The sequence below is a fragment of the Muntiacus reevesi genome, chromosome 6, assembly GCF_963930625.1.
Source record: "Muntiacus reevesi chromosome 6, mMunRee1.1, whole genome shotgun sequence".
Classification (NCBI taxonomy): domain Eukaryota; kingdom Metazoa; phylum Chordata; class Mammalia; order Artiodactyla; family Cervidae; genus Muntiacus; species Muntiacus reevesi.
The window spans coordinates 11,908,662-11,927,736 of NC_089254.1; the positions used below are offsets into that span (position 1 = coordinate 11,908,662).

Consider the following 19,075-nt stretch of genomic DNA (forward strand, 5'->3'; position numbering starts at 1 on the left):
TACTGGCCGTTAGATCATCCCTTAGTTCCCAGCAGCAGACCTGCACACACTTTCCTTCTCTCTCACACATGCCCTGTAATACTTCTGAGGGGGGTATTATTTGTGGTGTCTTTACTAGTTGCATCCTCTGGACATTTCTTCCAGCTTCCTTCTGGCATAAGAGTTGATGAAGTGAAAGTTCTCAGCTCAATTCCAGTTTTCTGGTTCTTAAAAAAATTTTTTTTTTAATTCCTCAGGATGTGAACACAGATTGCTGATTTATAATCCATTGTTGCTGTTCAGTTGCTAAGTTGTGTTCAACCTTTGCGACCCCATGAACTGCAGTACCCCAGGCTTCCCTTTCCTTCACCATCTCCCAGAGATTGCTCGGCTTCATGTCTCTTGAGTCAATAATGCTATATAACCATCTCATACTCTGTCACCCCCTTCTTTTGACTTTAGTCTTTCCCAGCATCAGGGTCTTTTCCAGGGAGTTGACTCTTCGCATCAGGTGGCCAAAGTATTGGAGCTTCAGCATCAGTCTTTCCAATGAATATTCAGGACTGATTTCCATTAAGACTGACTGGTTTGTTCTCCTTGCAGTCCAAGGGACTCTCAAGAGTCTTCTCCAGCATCACAATTCAAAGGCATCAAGTCTTCTGCGCTCAGTCACTGCTGTAAAGAGACCCTGAGATCTTTGTTTCCAGGCCTTCAGATATTGTTAATTGGATATGATGTGTGGTTGGCCCCTGGGGTAATGGATCTGAAGCACTGCCTCTCAGACTTTCACTAACTCTGCAGCTAATAGGTGCTCTTCGGTGGTTTGCACCCAGTCAGCGCTGGCTGATGATAAAGCAAGCATCTGAGAGTGCCATTTTGGGGTTGTCCGAAACCAAACCAGGCAAATTACTGAATAGCCATGGGGCCAGATTCCAGGATAACCTCTGTACTCCCAACCCTGCTAATAAGCAGTTTTCGAGTTCCCTTACTTTATTTGTTCAGCATCAAGTGATGAGGTAGCTACCACAGTCCTGGATGTTGTGTAGTGTGCTGGGTGCTCCAGAGCTCAGGTTCTGTTGCACAGGGAATCATCCTCACAAAAGCAGAATGAGCTTCTTTCTTAGGTCTTTTTGTCACTGGGTAACCAAAGCTGTTACTAAACCAACAAGAAAAGAAATCATCTGAGAAATAATTTTTCTATAGCTTTCAACTTCTTCCTTTTTTGATACTCTTCCACATCTATGAAAGATTAATAATATTTCATAATAACCTGTTGGAGAAATTAATTTCCTAGTCACATCATATGTGAATTGACAGCTGAAAACCCTGAACTCTAATTGCATTAAAATCTGATTCTAATAATTTGTTCAACATCAGCTAAGTTGGCATGCACAGGCTAGTGGCCTAGGAGTCAAGAAACTAGAAAGGTTTGGTAGCTCATCAACAGCTATATGGATGAGGACAAGACAGTCAAGTTTTCTGAGCTTCAGGAGAGCAAAATATATACTTGGCTACTCTGTCTGTTGGAGCTGTTGTGAGGAACAAATGAGATCGCGTATGGGACAGTTTTGGTATTATAGAATGTGCAATCCAAATATGAGGTAGATAGATTGTAAGATGTGTGTGTACAACAGTGTATCTAAATTATTGCATTCCTCTATGTTGTATTTCCATGTTTTGTATGTAAACAAGAACTTGTAAAGTTGATTCTCTCCCAATGATCACAACTCTTAATGAGCAGTTGCAAGTTCAGAATTTGTTAGAAGGACGAAATTGATCAAGGGGATTATTTTTTTTTCCATTGACATGTGAAAAATAAAGAGACTACTGATTAGAAAATATTTAGCTGTCTTTAAATATACCTGAATGGTCTGACTTTTCTGTTATCCACTTTTCTTTCAAATATAGGAAATGAAAAGGAAAACCTTCTGTATATATTGTTATTCAGTGGATGTATCTCTCAGGGAACAATATATTTAATTTTATTTGTCAGAACCATATGCCAAGCACCATGTTCCATAGATAAGAAAGGTACAATCTGAGATGCTTCCTTGTTTTTATAACATATTTAAGCATAGTTAATACTTAATAGTACTGTGGAAAAGAATTTCATGGGCTAATGCCACTGTGAAAAATTGTTTTACTCTATTAATATTCATATATGTTAATATTTTCTGCAACTTAATTGTTTGCTTTATTTTTAATAATTTAAATCCAAGACCCACTTGATTATCAGTTTCTTCAACATTATTACTTTGTTTGATGACTGGCACTCTGAAAAGATAAAATAGGATTAATGATGAAGCTTCATTATATCTAAGGAGTGGCTTCATGTACAAATGTAAGGAGTAGTACCATTCCAAATAAACTCACCCGGAGAACGCTTTTCCTCAGCCAGTGCCTACATATGTTCATGGGAACCTCCCCTCCTCCCTTTAGATGGTAACTGTTGAGTCCTGACTTAGCCTCTGGGCAGCAAGATGAAGGGATGGAGAGGGAGACTAAGGAGAACCACACCGGATTCTCCCTCTAGCCTTTACCAAGCCATTTGGTGTGACTCTTTTATTTTTAAATTTTGAGTTGTTTTATTTAAAGACTTGAACATTTTCCTTTGAAAAATCAGTGTCTTTTATGGTGAGGAGAGTAGATATCCAAGAAAAAGAAATGAGATAGAGATGCATGCAAATAACTTGGAATGTAAACTTAGAAGTTAATAAAAGGAAATTTGGAGAGGATATATTTGTTCTTAACTTTTTAGCTCTTATACTATATTTTTAATCTTCTGTTTTTTTGAGATATAATTGATATTCAGCACTGTATAAGTTTAAGGTGTGCAGCATAATAATTTCACTTATATCATGAAATGATTACCACATTAAGTTTAGTGAGCATCCGTCACCTCTTATAGATACAAAGTAAAAGAAAAAAGAGAAAAATTATTTTTTCCTTGTGATGACCTAGGATTTACTCTCTTAAATGTTATATATAGCATACAGTGGTGTTAATTGTATTTATCATGTACATTATATTCCTAGTACTTATTTATCTTATCCTGAAGTTTGTACCTTTGACTGCCTTCATCTAATTTCCCCTTCCCCCAACTCCCAGCTTTGATAACTACAAATCTGTTCTTTTTTTATGAGTTTCTTTGGTTGGTTGCTTGGGACAGGAGTGTTGAAGTATAATTGACCTATAACACTATGTTAGTTCCTGGGCACAACACAATGATTTGATATTTGTGTACATTACAAAATGACCCTCACAGTGAACCTATTTACCATGTGTTACTATACAAAGATATTACATTACTGTTGACTGTATTCCGCACTCTGTACATTTTATTCCCATGATTCATTTATTTTGTTAACTGGAAGCTTGTACTACTTAATCTCCCCCACCTGTTTCATTCATTGCCACATCTCTGACCACCACCCCTGCTGGTTTTCTGTATCTAAAACTCTATTTCTACTTTGTTATGTTTCTTTGTTTTGTGTTTTAGATCCACATATAAGTGAACGTATACAGTAATTGTCTTTCTCTGTCTGACTTACTTCACTTAGCAAATTACCCTTTAGGTTCATCCATGTTGTTGCAAATAGCAGGCTTTCATTATTTTTTATGGCTGAGTAATAATATGTATGGACCTAATATAATAAAAATAATAATAGGTATGGACATAACAGAAGCAGAAGATATTAAGACGAGGTGGCAAGAAGACACAGAAGGGCTATACAAAAAAGATCTTCATGACCCAGATAATCACAATGGTGTGGTCACTCACCTAGAGCCAGACATCCTGGAATGCAAAGTCAAGTGGGCCTTAGGAAGCATCACTATGAACAAAGCTAGTAGAGGCGATGGAATTCCAGTTGAGCTTTGTCAAATCCTAAAAGATGATGCTGTGAAAGTGCTGCACTCAATATGTCAGCAAATTTGGAAAGCTCAACAGTGGCCACAGGACTGGAAAAGATCAGCTTTCATTCCAATCCCAAAGAAAGGCAATGCCAAAGAATGTTCAAACTACTGCACAGTTGCACTCATCTCACATGCTAGCAAAGTGTAATGTTCAAAATTCTCCAAGCTCCAACAGTACATTTGAACCATGAACTTCCAGATATTCAAGCTGGATTTAGAAAAGGCAGAGGAACCAGAGATCAAATTGCCAACATCTGTTGAATCATAAAAAAAGCAACAGAATTCCAGAAAAACATCTACTTCTGCCTTATTGACTACGCCAAAACCTTTGACTATGTGGATCACAACAAACTGTGGAAAATTCTTCAAGAGATAGGAATACCAGACCACCTGACCTGCCTCCTGAGAAATCTGTATCCAGTCAGATCAAGAAGCAACAGTTAGAACCTGACATGGAACAACGGACTGGTTCCAAATTGGGAAAGGAGTATGTCAGGGCTGTATATTGTCACCCTGCTTATTAACTTATATGCAGAGTACATCGTGAGAAACGCTGGACTAGAGGAAGCACAAGCTGGAATCAAGATTGCTGGGAGAAATATCAATAACCTCAGATATGCAGATGGTATCACCCTTATGGCAGAAAACAAAGAGGAACTAAAGAGCCTCTTGATGAAAGTGAAAGAGGAGAGTGAGAAAGTTGTCTTAAAACTCAACAGTCAAAAAACAAAGATCATGGCATCTGGTCTCATCACTTCAAGGCAAATAGATGGGAAAACAATGGAAACAGTGACAGACTATTTTCTTGGGCTCCAGAATCACTGCAGATGGTGACTACAGCTACAAAATTAAAAGATGCTTGCTCCTTGGAAGAAAAGCTATGACCAACCTAGACAGCATATTAAAAAGCAGAGATATTACTTTGCTGACAAAGGTCCATCTAGTCAAAGCTATGGTTTTTCCAGCAGTCATGTATGGATGTGAGAGTTGGGCCATAAAGAAAGCTGAATGTGGAAGAATTGATGCTTTTGAACTGTGGTGTTGGAGGAGTCTCGAGTCCCTTGAATTGCAAAGAGATCAAATTAGTCAATCGTAAAGGAAATTAATCCTGAACATTTATTGGAAGGACTGATGCTTAAGCTGAAGCTCCAATCTTTTGGCCACCTGATGTGAAGAACTGACTCCTTAGAAAACACCCTGATGCTGGGAAAGACTGAAGGCAAGTGGAGAAGAGGATGATAAGGAGATGAAATGGTTGGATGGCATCACCGACTCGATGGACATGAGTTTGAGCAAGCTCTGAGAGTTGGTGATGGACAGGGAAGCCTGGTGTGCTGCTGTCCATGGGTGGCAAAGAGTTGGGCACAACTGAGCAGCTGAACTGAACTGAATATTCATGTGTGTGTATACACATCTTCTTTATCTATCAATGGGCAGTTTATTCTACTTCATCCATAATACTAGTAAATTACATACTTGTGGTTTAATTGCTTTTTGTTTTTGTTTTGCTTGGATAGCCTACCTTGTTAGGATAGCCTAACTTGTTTCCCCAGTTATTTTAAGTTTGCTGTTGAGGTAAGTTCTTTGCTGGTCTTTCTAGAGAGTTCAAAGAAGAACAAGCTAAATTTTCAGAAACTCTGTTTTGAGTGGAAAAAAATATATAAATATTAAGACCAAAGTGTTATAGTCCTTACAGTTACAGTTTTAGTAACTTTTGTTACTGAAAGTTTATGCTAATGGTCACCTTTTGTTATCTGCTCTTGACCTGGCACCTGACATTTGTAGGTTTTCGTCTTGATTTCTAAGAGCTGTCAACTTTGATACACCTTCTTCTCACATCTTTCTTCATCCAACACTTCAGCATACATTCATGTAAAAATATAAATACAAATGAGTGCTTTGTATAATTATAGGAAGGTTTTATGACCTGTGAATGTTAGATTTTTGTTGTTGACTTTGGTCATGTTTAGTGTTGGTTTCTTTCTGTTGGCTTCGTACATTTCTCCTAAATTTCATCTTTGTTACCTTTGTTACCAGACAGACCACCATGAATCTCACTGTTTCCTGCCTGGTGTTACTGATAACTTTGATATTTCGTTTTCAGTGTCCATGGCCTCTGTCAATCCTCTGCAAAGGTTTCACAGATTATTTTGCAATATTTTATTTTTAGACTTTAATGAAGCAGTCCCAGAGACAGAGCGCCTGGATTCAAAAGCACTGAAAACTCGGGCCCAGCTCTCCATGAAGAACAGACGCCAGAGACCGTCTAGGACAAGACTCTATGACAGTGTCAGCTCAACTGATGGGGAGGACAGTCTGGAGCGAAAGGTGAGCACCCCTGACCGCTTTCTGACTCGCAGCTTTGGGCTGTATCCTTGTTCCTACAGCTTACTGAAAATAATGAGTTTCCTGCCGCCAGATTCTGTATTCTAGTTGAAAACAACTTCTTTGTCTCCTAAATTCTTATTCACCTCTATATATTGTTATAATTCAAATTCTTTCTGTACTCATTCAGTGACCTAACAACCAAGAGCAATATCCATAGCGTCATATTTCATGATGGTGCTTTTGATATTCAGCTGTTGATTTTTCCTGCTGGTGAATAATTAATGCCCAAGTCATTGTTTTTATTATGTCTTAGGTGTCTGTGTTAGCTACAGTGGTTTATGGTACACTGTTGTGAACTGTGCAGTCTCATCTGTAAACCCTCAAAAATTGGTTTTCATAGGATTTACTAAGAAAAAAAGGTCAGTCTGATTTCAAAGTAAGTATCAAATGATGTTCAGTGGCATAACCTCCTTTATAATCTTTTATACCAACAGCCTTCGAACAGTTTCTATAACCACATGCACATTACCAAATCACTTCTGCCCAAGGGTTTGAGAGCTTCTCCAGAATCAGATTCTGGTGCTTCGTCCCTCACTCCAGTGGCTGGCAGTGTGCCCTTCTCGTCTGACCACATAGCTGAATTTCAAGAAGGACCACTGTACTCAGAAGGGGAGCCTTCCTCCTCTGTTGGGGAAGACACTTCACTCTCCTCTCCTTCAAAATCTGATCATGATACAGAAGAATTGCCTTGCCACAATCAAGCCACCACCACGAAAATACTGCAAGAGAAAGGTACTGTTAACTTTGGTTTTTTTAGCTTCTGTTTTGTCTGACTTCACTAACACCTCAATCTGTGATACAAGAACAAGGGCCTGTGTCTTTTGCTTAGTTAGTAATTGACACTGCTTTCCTTTTGCATTGTCGGACAAGCGAGCTCCCTTACTTTTTTACCTTTTCCTATCTGGTTAGTATTCCACTTCCTCAGCAAGTTTCTTGTTGAAGGAAATTCTTCAGGAGTCCTAGAGAGTTTAGATAATAGCATCCCATAAAGTTTCAATAAACACTAACATACTCATATAGAAAAAAAAAAAATATATATATATATATATATACATATATATATATATATGGAGGTGAAAACAGTATAGGTCTTAACCTATTAACTGGTTTTTATTTAGAAGAAATTTTCACAGTAATTTATATTGCATAGAAGGTGATAGAAAAGCTATAATAAAGATAATACAGCAGGATTAGTCCTAAATTTTAAAATATGCTCCTAGAATTAACATGAGAATCTCATAGCAGTGTCAGTAGACTATTGTCCTTTGAGTTGTATGTTTTAATTAATGGAAGTAATAAATTCTTGTTTAACCAAGTTTTAAGTGATGCAAAGATGCACAAAAAATAGGCTCATTTTCATTTATTTTATGTAACTAGAGTCTTAAAAACTAGTTAAAGATCACATTGAAGAAGAAACTCTTACACACATAGGGTCATTTAAAATATGATGGGTAAAAAAATCCACCTGTAATGCAGGAGATGCAGATTCAATCCCTGAGTCAGGAAGATCCCCTGGAAGTGAGCATGGCAACACGTTCCAGTATTCTTGCCTGGAGATCTCCATGGATAGAGGAGCTTAGCGGTCTATAATCCACAGTGTTGAAAAGAATCAGACACAACTGAAGCAACTTAGCACACACATCTCTACCAAATCAAAGACTGTAATCTTTCCATGAATATGTCCTGAATATAGAAATATAATTGATTGTGGGGACTCCCTTTGTTTTGTAACTCTTATAGCTTTGTAACTCTCATAGCTTTACCCCGATATTTTCCCTGTTTTTCTTCCCTGAACCTATTGATTTGTGGGAATTATCTTCCACAGGTTTGGTCCTAAGCACAAGACTTCTAGAAGAAGTTTTGAGGTAAAAATTAAGTACTTAGGGTGTACACGATCCTTGTGGAGGCAAGAGAAAGTGTGTCAAACCTGCTAATTTGTCAAGTTGGTGAAGGACTTGTCCTGTGATTTTGGCTTACTTTCAAAAGAATAAAGGCTTCAGAAACTCTTATTAATTAACCTGAATGGTGGGTCGTAATAGCACTGTTATAGAAACATGCTTGTAACAAGCCCTCCGTCATCTCCTGAGAAAAAAGTGTGTATAGACCTTACTTGGTTTGTAAGAAGGCAAAAGAGCAGAGGGACCTATTTTGGAGGCAGAGGTTAATACCTTGCATTCCGTTGTTTGAGTTTTCAGGTATAACTTAGGTATCTGAAAGAAGTACATTGTAGTCGGAAAGTGGATCACTCACACATGAAACCTGACTCAAAGATTTTTTTTTAAGTGGCTACCTCTTGTCTAGATTATTTCTCTTTTCATTCTAAAAAGCATGTGTTTCATCTCAGATTTGGGAAAGTATTACATGGGTATGATCTGTGCTTCACAGACCATTAGCAGGAGCATTCAGCAGAATGTGGTTAGCAGTAACTAGCATGAAAATGTGAGAATTCCTTCTTTTCTCCAAAGACCTCCTTTGCTTGCCACTGCCTCTTTGGGATTAAATTCATAGCTGCTGTAAGCAGGAGCAAGAAACAGGGGTGGTAGTTTCTTCTCCAGAGATGAAATACTTGAGCTTTCTCATTTTTTCCTGGGTTGATGATGCTTGTGAGTAACTAGAAAGGAGCAATTAATTGAGCTTTTATAAAGTATTAGCTTTATAAGCAGTCAGTTACTAGTATGATAACCGTTATTAGGTATTAGCTATGACTGGATGAAAGTAGTGCCTCCCATTCTTTCCTTCCCTGGATGAAGGTTTCCAGCCTTGAAGAACTCCGTTGTCTTCCACGTTCGCTAATATTAATCTAGTCATTCATGTATTTATTCAGCAAATAGTTAAACACCTGCGCTGTGTCCAGCTTTGTGCTAATGGCAAATATACAATGACGATATTCCAATCTTTTCCGCAGGGAGTTTGTAGACTAGAGTCCATCTCTATTTCTCTCTCTCTGTCTCCCTGGGACAGGTGACAAACCCTGTCTCTGTGACACCCCACAACTATCACCATCAATAACCTTACACTTGATTGTTTTCCACTCTCATGTTCTGTTGTACTTTGAAAGATAGCAAAGAAATCTGTCAGTCAGGACTCTTTGCCATCTATAAAGTCCTTGAGTTCTTTACCATATGAGATAGATCCACTGTTCAGACCAGGAGTCAACAGAGGTTCAGTGGGATGAGCTTGATTCACCTGTGTGTGTGTTTATACGTGTGTGGTTCTTACAGCTCACTGGCATCTCAAAGGAACTAGAATGGGGTTATTACTCATAAGTCCGAACTGGACTTCATGTGTAAGTTCACGCCCAGCATGCCCCTCCGGTAGACTCTGGACTTGGCTCGAAGCCCATCTTAAATTCACCCCCTTTAGTGGCCCCTGGTGCCCTGTCCCCCTTCCCAGGTGGTTAATTGTCTGATGCCCACAGAAATTATCTCACTGTTGCTTCTGCTTCTGTCACTTTGTGTATGGTAAGTGATCCAGTTTTCAGGCTTTTCTCATCCATCGTATTCATCGTATTCATCTTTGCGTTCGTGGTCCCTAGTAAGAAGTATGGCATGTGATTTATATCTCTAAGTTTCTTGGATGAATTAATAAGTATGTCTCTCTAGATAATCAGTACAGGTCTTCTGGAACAGAGGTCATCAAACCCAATCCAGCCTCCACCTGTCCTTATAAGTAAAGTTTTTTCTGACCACAGCCACACTCCTACAGTTCCATACTGTTTTCATACTACTGTAGCGGAGTGAGTAGCTGTGACAGGGTCAGTTGCCCACAGCCTAGAATATTTTCACTCTGGCCTTTTACAGAGAAAGCTTGCTGACTCCTAGTCTAGACATATGTTTCCTTCCACTCAACATTGTTGGATAAACTCTGAAATTGTCTTAGTCATTAGTTGCCATTTTTCTAGATTTTTTTAAAAGTAATACACCATTACTTCTGGCCTACCATGGTACCACAAAGGTAATAATTAAGTTAATAGCTGTAGTTGATTGCAATCCTTAGTCTGATTCTCTGCTGTTATTGAACATGTAATTGAAGTAGAGTATTTTCTAAATTGCACCAATACCGCATTCGCGAGTCACCGTTTTGTTTAATTGCGGGACCTCAGTGGAAACTAGGACAGAAAGCCTGCCATTACAACTGGATATATAATAAATATCTAGCTCCATTTAGGGAAAGGAGAATTTCCTTTCCATTTAGGCAAAAGAAAGAGTGATGTGAGAGGCACTGACAGTAAGCTGACTAGATAGAGGGGAAGAGAGTGAGAAGGTGGAAACTGATCACAGGGCTGCCGGTCGCAGAAAGCGTGGTCCCTGTCATTAATAGAAATCAGGAAATCAGAAACTATGGGGGAAAGATGATCATCCCATTTTTAGTAGAAGAGGACTTGAGCTCCAGAGAGAAGACAGGACTGGGAGGTAGACTTAAGAGTCTTTGATGCTGGGAAAGATTGAGGGCAGGAGAAGAGGGTTACAGAGGATGAGACTGTTAGATGGCATCATCGACTCAGTGGACGTGAGTTTGCGCAAACTGTGGGAGATGGTGAAAGACAGGGAAGCCTAGTCTGCTGCAGTCCATGGGGTCACAAAGAGTTGGACACAACTGAGTGGCTGACCAGCAAGAACACAGTAAAAGAAGAAGAGGTAGTCAGGCATCTTGTTGGAGTGAGAATAAGAAGAATACAGTCCCAGCAATGGCCTTATGAGCTAAATAGCTCAGGAGATCAGTTATTAGCTTTGAAAATGAAGACCAGCTTGTCAAAGCTTAAAGCTATGGTATCCAGTATGAAGACTTGGACCTCTGATTGCTCGTGAAGGTGGTAATGGACAGATTTCACAAAGCCTAGTGGAAATTTCATATGTAGCTAGATAAGCAAACAGACAAAACTGTCAAAATTCTTCTTCTTTTCCTGAAATCACACCAATCCAGTGTTGGTTTTAACATGGACTAGAAGTTCTGATGTACATTAAAGATGGATTTGATTGGTTTAAACTGGAGAAGTGCTTTATTACTTAATCTTGCCTCTTTGGCTTTTTGAATGCATTCATTTAAGTGTGCCTTGGAACACACTTTGGCAAATGTATGAGATAGTGATGTAAGGTTGCCTGGCAGCAGGCTCTGTGATGGGCAGAATCAGGCTTTTAATCCCAAGATGTCCAAATAATTGCCACACTAATAGGTTATAGAGTGTTGCCATGTACATTGTCTCATCTGGTCCTCACACCACTCATTGAAACATCTCCCAGCCACCTTTGTTTCCAAAAATAATAAATCAGTCTCCTTTTAACTTCGCACAGTCCTCGCCATTAAGAGTTGCTCTAGAATTGATTTGGAATAATATAGTATTTTCTCTTCTTTGACTTTTGTTAGGAAAACTACAGTCCTGCTTTTTTAACGTCCATTTGCAAAATCACCTTAGAACGAGTTTGCGCCGTGTCTATAGATTTTTTTAGGTGAATATGTCACATCTGTGGCTATTTAATTCAGTTACCTGAAGCGTAATGACGCAAATAGTCATAATAAATATTTGAGGCTAGAAGTGGATTTTGACGTGGGCATATTTCTGACTTTCTATTTCATTATGTGCATTTCAAAATTTTTGATTATTGTAATCAGAGTATCATTAACTAAAACTATGAAAAGCTCATTGCTAAAAATCCTTAGAATGTTTTTCAACATCCTGTGCTGCTTCAAAGCTTCAAAAAGAAACTTCTAAATGAGAACTGTTTGTAAGTTATGTATGTTTAGAAATTTCTTCTGAAATAGACAAAAAGCATAAGCAAAATTAACCCAGAAGGTTAACTGAATACTTTCTTAGGAGAACTATATTCCATGCCACAAAGTTGCTGGATTTTCTTTTTAATTTTAGAAAGATAGACACCCACAGACAATTGAGAAAAAGCAGTTTTCATGCACAAATAGGCATCAAAGTTAAGACACCTTTTGTTAATGATCTCAGATAACTGGATGTGCTGAAATATAATGCCAACCAGCATCCATTGCTATATAGTTCCAGGTAGAGCCACAGCAGCTTCTACCTTGTCCAAGGTGGAGTAAGTGCCACGAGTGAAGTCTTGTTCCTGCAGCTGACATTGAATTCCTTTGGCAGAGTCTGTCCTCTGATCGGTTTCTGGCATCATCTCAAGTGTCCCCACCCTCCCGCAGCTGCTGCGCTTTCGAATGCCAGCATGACTCAAGAGAAGTAAGGATCATTCAGCTCCAAACACTGAGGAGGTTTTGGAGTCTTCCACCTCAAGGGAGGCCAGCCAAGCTGTGCTCCAAGCCAGCTTCTAAAAAGGACCTTGCAAAGTTGTAAATGTTTTATAGCTGAGCTCCTGCTTGAGCCGTCTCCCCCATGTTCCGTCCCCTCTGTCCCAGTGCTGGCCGCAGGCCATTAGCAAGGGGTGGACCAGAAGGGGAAACTTTGACTCGAAATTTCTCCCTGAATCTCCCAGACTCTCAGGGGTGACATTCTTTACTGGACTTGGGACATAGAGGGGAAGTGGCTGGGTTCCTGTCAGAAGGCGTTTAAAAACCCAAAGCAGGAAAGACGGGGAGGACCCAGCCCAGACATTTGAAGCAGAGTTGGAGCCAGAGAACGAACAAAAGAAAAGTCATTTGGTCCCTGCTTTGAATGTAAGGGATGATTTGATAGTGTTTATTCTTGTGTATTTTTTCATTCCGCTTTATTTGAAGCTAAAATTGTTTTGATTTTAGAATTGGGCTTCTGTATAACAGGCCCTCTCCTGGTTTAACTGAGTGTTCCTCAACATAGCTGTATCCTGTTTCTTTATAAAAGGCATCCATTGTTTTCTTTTACACTTAGGAATTGAGGCAAACCCCTCAGATACAGAGATGCAGTGACTTTTGACAATAGCTTTTTAAAGAATGATAGTAATAGAAAAAATGATAATAATCATTTTTGTTTTTTACATATGTGTGTATCCTAGATGGTGCCAAAGGTCCCAAATCACTAAGGGCATCCAGTTCATTGGTGGTACGAGGAGGAAAAATTAAGCGGAAGTTCGTGAATCTGGGGTAAGCGCTTCACGAGGTAAAAAGCAAACCCTCTGTAAGAGAAAGGTAACATTCCCCTTCTGACTGTGTGCTGTCGTTACAGGGCACCTTTGCGGAAGAATTCCAACAAGGGAAAGAAGTGGAAAGAGAAAGAGAAAGAAGCCAATAGGTTTTCTCCAGGTAGCAGGTATGGGTGGGTGATTAAGAACACAGGTGTGTCCGTGCATCTGAACTTTCTGACTTCCTGCCATTGTTACCAAAGTCAGTGGTCAGTATCTTTGTGCTGATGTGATGTACCGAGAGGTGAGATGAAAGAACAGTTCCCGACTTGGTCCATTGGTTTAATTGCAGAATCATGGTCACGTGACCAGTTTCAGTAAATGCTTATCTAAATACGGCATAAATATATCTGTGTGACAAATCAGTTAGACATATTTCAGCTTTTTTGCCTGGCTACCCACAATGCTTGTATATTCTCTTTTTAAGTCTGAAAGGGTGTTTTTGCATTTAAGTACCTTGTTGGCTTTCAAGACTATTTCTATCCACCTGCATATTAAGAAAGACCACTGTCTCTGGACTCAGCTGTTAAATTGATTTTTGCCAATGCCATCAACTATGCTTACTATTAGATAAAAACTGTCCTATAGAGAAATGAGCTTTGTATAACATATTGTCAAGCTTTCCCAATTTTATTCTGAGATTGCATGATTGTAAACCTGGCTTTGTCTAGGGGGACATTAAGGCACAGATGTGTGCTCTGTCTCAAGTCCGGCTGCCTGGGTTTAAATCAGTGCTCTCCCAGGCACTACCTTTAAAACCTTGGACAGGTTATGTAGCCTCTCTACCTTCATTTTCTCTTCTGTGAAATGAGGATAAAAATTAAGAGTAGCTACCTCATAATGTTGGTGTAAGGGTTAAATGAGTTTTCATGTAAAGCTTTTAAACAGCTACCTTGCACATAGAAGGCATTCAAAAATAATAATAAAGATAGAAACTCACTAATATTATTATTATTTGTGAGTTACAAAGAAATTTTATACTTATCATTTCATTTGATTCTTAGAATAAGATTAGGAGAGGAGATAATAATGCTACACTTTATTGATGAAGAACTTTGCCTTCATAGAATTTAATTGATTCGCCCAGGATTATCCAACAGGCCATTAATGTCAGTTAGCTGGAGCTTGGCCTCTTGTTTAGATGTCTTTTCTACACTGAATGTCATATGCACTTACTTAAGCATCTAATGATGTTTATATTGCTTTATGAATTTAGGGAATCATCCCACAAGTACAGACTAAGGAAGAAACAGACAAAATGCTAAGAATAAAGGCACACAAAATTATTTGTGGACCATTTATCCATTTCATAGATTATCCCAAGCCTTTTTTCTTTTTTCTCTTTTCTGGCATACAACTTGGTGAGAAATTATACCTCCTCCCTGAGATTATAGGAGAATAGGGGAGAGGGTAAAGGATGGGAAGAGAAAATTCCAAAATTTATTTTTGTTATTCTGGGTTTCCTTTATGCTGTCCAATGGAGAATGGCAAGAAAGCTCTGTCTATATTGAGGACAGGAATCTCAGGGGAAAATTAGGCCAAAATGCAACTCAAAAGCAATTTTTAATTTTGCATGATTTCAAAATGAGAAATTTAGTGAGTAGAATTAAGAATAGAAGAGTATCAAGCATGCTCAGGGAAAAAAAACAACAACAAATGGTGACACCATTTAAGGGAGAGAGATGCCCAAATACACTGCGGGAGAGACACCGGGACCCTTCAGAAATGACACTGTGTTCCCTGTGGTCCCGGGGCTCCCGAGGCAGCCGCCCGCCACCTCTCACCTTTGGAGCGTCACCCTCAGTGGGGCGTATTAAGCACAGGCTTCCAGCAGAGGGGAGACAAGGTTTGCCTGAGTTTCATTATAGCAGCCAGAGAGTTCTCATGTCCTTGTTTAAATTGCAGGTGAAAATCAAGCAGGTTTTGATTCTCTTGGCAAGTGCTCACCTCACTCTAGGCAAAGCCACACATATCCCCCGGCGGGCAGTCATCAGCACGAAGCTTAACCACAGTTAACGCCAGCTTTTGAACCAGCAGCCACCCCGGCTACCTGGTCAGCTACATTTTAAAACATCAGTTCTTGTGTCTCTCTGCATCAGTAGTCACAAACAATTCACATGTACAATGTTATAAAATAGTTTTCAATTAGAATCCTAGTTTCATAATTATTTCTAATTACAGTAGAATGTTGACAGGACTGAAAGGAACTCATGTAATTGTAATAATAAGACAGGAAAGAAGAGGGACATTTCCTGTTTCCAAAAATAAAAGTTTTGAGCTATCACAGTGATTGATTAACAGTAATCAAATCTAATGACAGCCTCCGTTCTCCCATGTAAACGAATAATTGGGCCAGAACCTTATGAAAACTATTCCAGGAAGCACAGTTACTGTCCAGCATACTGCAGTGGAGTGGCTTCACAGGGTCCCTGGAGATAGGTGGGGGAGAAGCCCCAGTGCTGCAGGGTCCCCCTGGTCTTCCCAGTGGTTAGAAGGACTGGGAGTAAACTCATCAGTCCTGCGAAGTTGCCTCAAAAAGGATTCACAAGCTGAGTTAGTAATCTTATCTCAGGTTTCTCAGCCATTTCTTATAAGATTATAAACATTGGATGAGGTCAGTCAATTGGTGATAAGCTCAGTGTTCTCTCCCTGTCGTTTGACCTGAAAACAAACTGTGGCGGAGGTAATGAAGATAATGGTGACCTCCTTCAGAAGGTCCCATGCACATACTGCCGCTCTCGGTGCCCCTGAACCCTGCAGCAAGACATCGTCGACCCACGCCTCCACCAGAGACTCCTGGACACTCACGGGCAAGTCTGGGTCAGTCTCTTCTGGGGTCACTGCCCCTTTCTCCTGGGTCCTGGTGTGCACAAAGTTCTGTTTGTGCCCTCCAAGAGTCTGTTTCCCAGTCCTGTGTCAGTACTGGTGGCTCTGTGGTGGGGTGAATGGCAACCTCCTCCAAGAGGGCTTATGCCACACCCAGGTCTGCTGCACCCAGAGCCCCTGCCCCTGCGGCAGACCGCTGCAGACCCGGACCTCTGCAGGAGACACAGTTCTGGCTCAGTCTCTGTGGGGTCTCTGGGTCCTGGTGCGCAGAAGGTTTGTTTGAGCCCTCTGAGCGTCCTGGCAGGTAAGGGGTTTGATTCTGAATGCAATTTTGCCCCTCCTACCATCTTGCTGGGGCTTCTCCTTTGCCCTTGGACGTGGGGTCTCTTTTTTTGGTGGGATCCAACATTCTCTAGTCGACGGTTGTTCAGCAGCGAGTTGTAGTTTTGGAGTTCTCGCAGGAGAAGATGAGCACATGTCCTTTTGCTCTACCATCTTATGTCAAAACCTTCCTCAGTGATCAGTGCAACGAAATAGAGGAAAATAATAGAATGGGAAAGACTAGAGATCTCTTCAAGAAGGGAACATTTCATGCAAAGATGGGCACAATAGAGGATAGAAATGGTATGGACCTAACAGAAGCAGAAGATATTAAGAAGAGGTGGCAAGAATACACAGAAGAACTATACGAAAAAGATCTTCATGACCCAGATAATCACGATGGTGTGATCACTCACCTAGAGCCAGACATCCTGGAATGCGAAGTCAAGTGGGCCTTAGGAAGCATCACTGTGAACCAAGCTAGTGGAGGTGATGGAATTCCAGTTGAGTTATTTCATCCTAAAAGATGATGCTGTGAAAGTTCTGCACTCAACATGCCAGCAAATTTGGAAAACTCAGCAGTGGCCACAGAACTGGAAAAGATCAGTTTTCATTCCAATCCCAAAGAAAGGCAATGCCAAAGAATGCCCAAACTACTGCACAATTGCAGTCATCTCACACGCTAGCAAAGTAATGCTCAAAATTCTCCAAGCCAGGCTTCAGCAATACATGAACTTCCAGATGTTCAAGCTGGATTTAGAAAAGGCAGAGGAACCAGTGATCAAATTGCCAGCATTCGCTGGATCATTGAAAAAGCAAGAGAGTTCCAGAAAAACATCTGCTTCTGCTTTACTGACTATGCCAAAGCCTTTGACTATGTAGATCACAACAAACTGTGGAAAATTCTGAAAGAGATGGGAATAGCAGACCACCTGACCTGCCTCCTGAGAAATCTATATGCAGGTCAAGAAGCAACAGTTAGAATGGGACATGGAACAACAGACTGGTTCCAAATTGGGAAAGGAGTACGTCAAGGCTGTATATTGTCACCCTGCTTATTTAACTTATATGCAGAGTACATCATGAGACATGCTGGACTGGATGAAGCACAAGCTGGAATCAAGTTTGATGGGAGAAATATTAATAATCTCAGATATGCAGATGACACCACCATTATCGTAGAAAGCAAAGAGCCTCTTGATGAAAGTGAAAGAGGAAAGTGAAAAAGTTGGCTTAAAACTCAGCATTCAGAAAACTAAGATCATAGCATCTGGTTCCATCACTTCATGGCAAATAGATGGGGAAACAGTGGAAACATGGCTGACTTTATTTTGGGGGGCGCTCCAAAATCACTGCAGATGGTGACTGCAGCCATGAAATTAAAAGATGCTTGCTCCTTGGAAGAAAAGTTATGACCAACCTAGACAGCATATTAAAAAGCAGAGACATCATTTTGCCAACAAAGGTCCATTTATTCAAATTTATTTATTTATTCCAGTCGTCATGTATGGATGTGAGAGTTGGACTATAAAGAAAGCTGAGTTCTGAAGTATTGATGCTTTTGAACTGTGGTGTTGTGAGAGTCTGTTGAACAGCAAGGAAACTCAACCAGTCCATCCTAAAGGAAATCAGTCCTGAATACACATTGGAAGGACTGATACTGAAGCTGAAACTCCGATACTTTGGCCACCTGCTGTGAAGAACTGACTCATTTGAAAAGACCCTGATGCTGAGAAAGATTGAAGGTGGGAGGAGAAGAGGACGACAGAGGATGGAATGGTTGGATGGCATCACTGACTTGATGGACATGAGATTGAGTAAGCTCCAGGAGTTGGTGATGGACAGGGAGGCCTGGCATGCTGCAGTCCATGGGGTTGCAAAGAGTCGGACACGACTGAGTGACTGAACTGAACCTAACTGAACTGAAAGAGTAGAGAGCTTATGTTGTTCCTTGTGGAGACAAAATGATTCAAATACATGACTAACATGAAACAAATAGATGAGTTTAAAATAAGGAGAAAACAAAATAAGGAGAAAAATGCAGGATTTGGTTCTATTCTTTTCAAATACATGCTCAGTGAACTTTCTGATTTAACCAGGTTACACAGCAGGTAATCAAAGCAGGAAAGAGTTGTCAGAGCGTGTTCATCCCTTAAAGTAGTCACCAGAGAAAGGTAAAATACTCTCCTTAGAGCAAGGAGCCACTGGTGTCAGTGGAGTGTCCATTCAGGAAGCACTCCCGGCTCAGTCACTGAATGGAAAGCCCTGTGAGCAGACACGTGTGTCTCAGGACAGGGCCAGGTGGTGGCAGGTGGGAAAATGACAAGGCAAGGAGACAGCGCTCCTCTGTGGAAGTAAGTCAGCTTTCTCCTTTAAAGTCTGAATAGTGGAGAAGACGCAGAGCTGGAATCCAGCACTCATCCTGACTTTGCCACAGGTAAGGCTCTGAATTCCTCACCAAAAAGCAAGTGAGGTCAACTAAAACTACATAGTCTGTGGTCCCCACCTGTCTCTGGTCTACATCGTCCAACATGGTACCCTCTAGTCAGATGTGGCCGTTGAGCACTTGAAGTGTA

General features: G+C 40.3%; 1 protein-coding gene across 7 annotated transcripts in view; it reads left to right on the forward strand.

Annotated features, from left to right (window-relative positions):
• The window catches only part of PPP1R9A (protein phosphatase 1 regulatory subunit 9A), a 326,505-nt gene that overhangs the window by 288,216 nt on the left and 19,214 nt on the right, over nt 1-19,075 (forward strand). For 5 of the 7 annotated variants that reach the window (XM_065939108.1, XM_065939106.1, XM_065939112.1 and 2 more), the window contains 4 exons: nt 6,065-6,222; nt 6,717-7,014; nt 13,227-13,314; nt 13,397-13,480. In XM_065939108.1, coding sequence (XP_065795180.1) covers nt 6,065-6,222; nt 6,717-7,014; nt 13,227-13,314; nt 13,397-13,480 — 628 coding nt within the window. The remainder of the gene's footprint in view (nt 1-6,064; nt 6,223-6,716; nt 7,015-13,226; nt 13,315-13,396; nt 13,481-19,075) is intronic. The other 2 variants (XM_065939109.1, XM_065939111.1) reach the window with 1 other exon arrangement.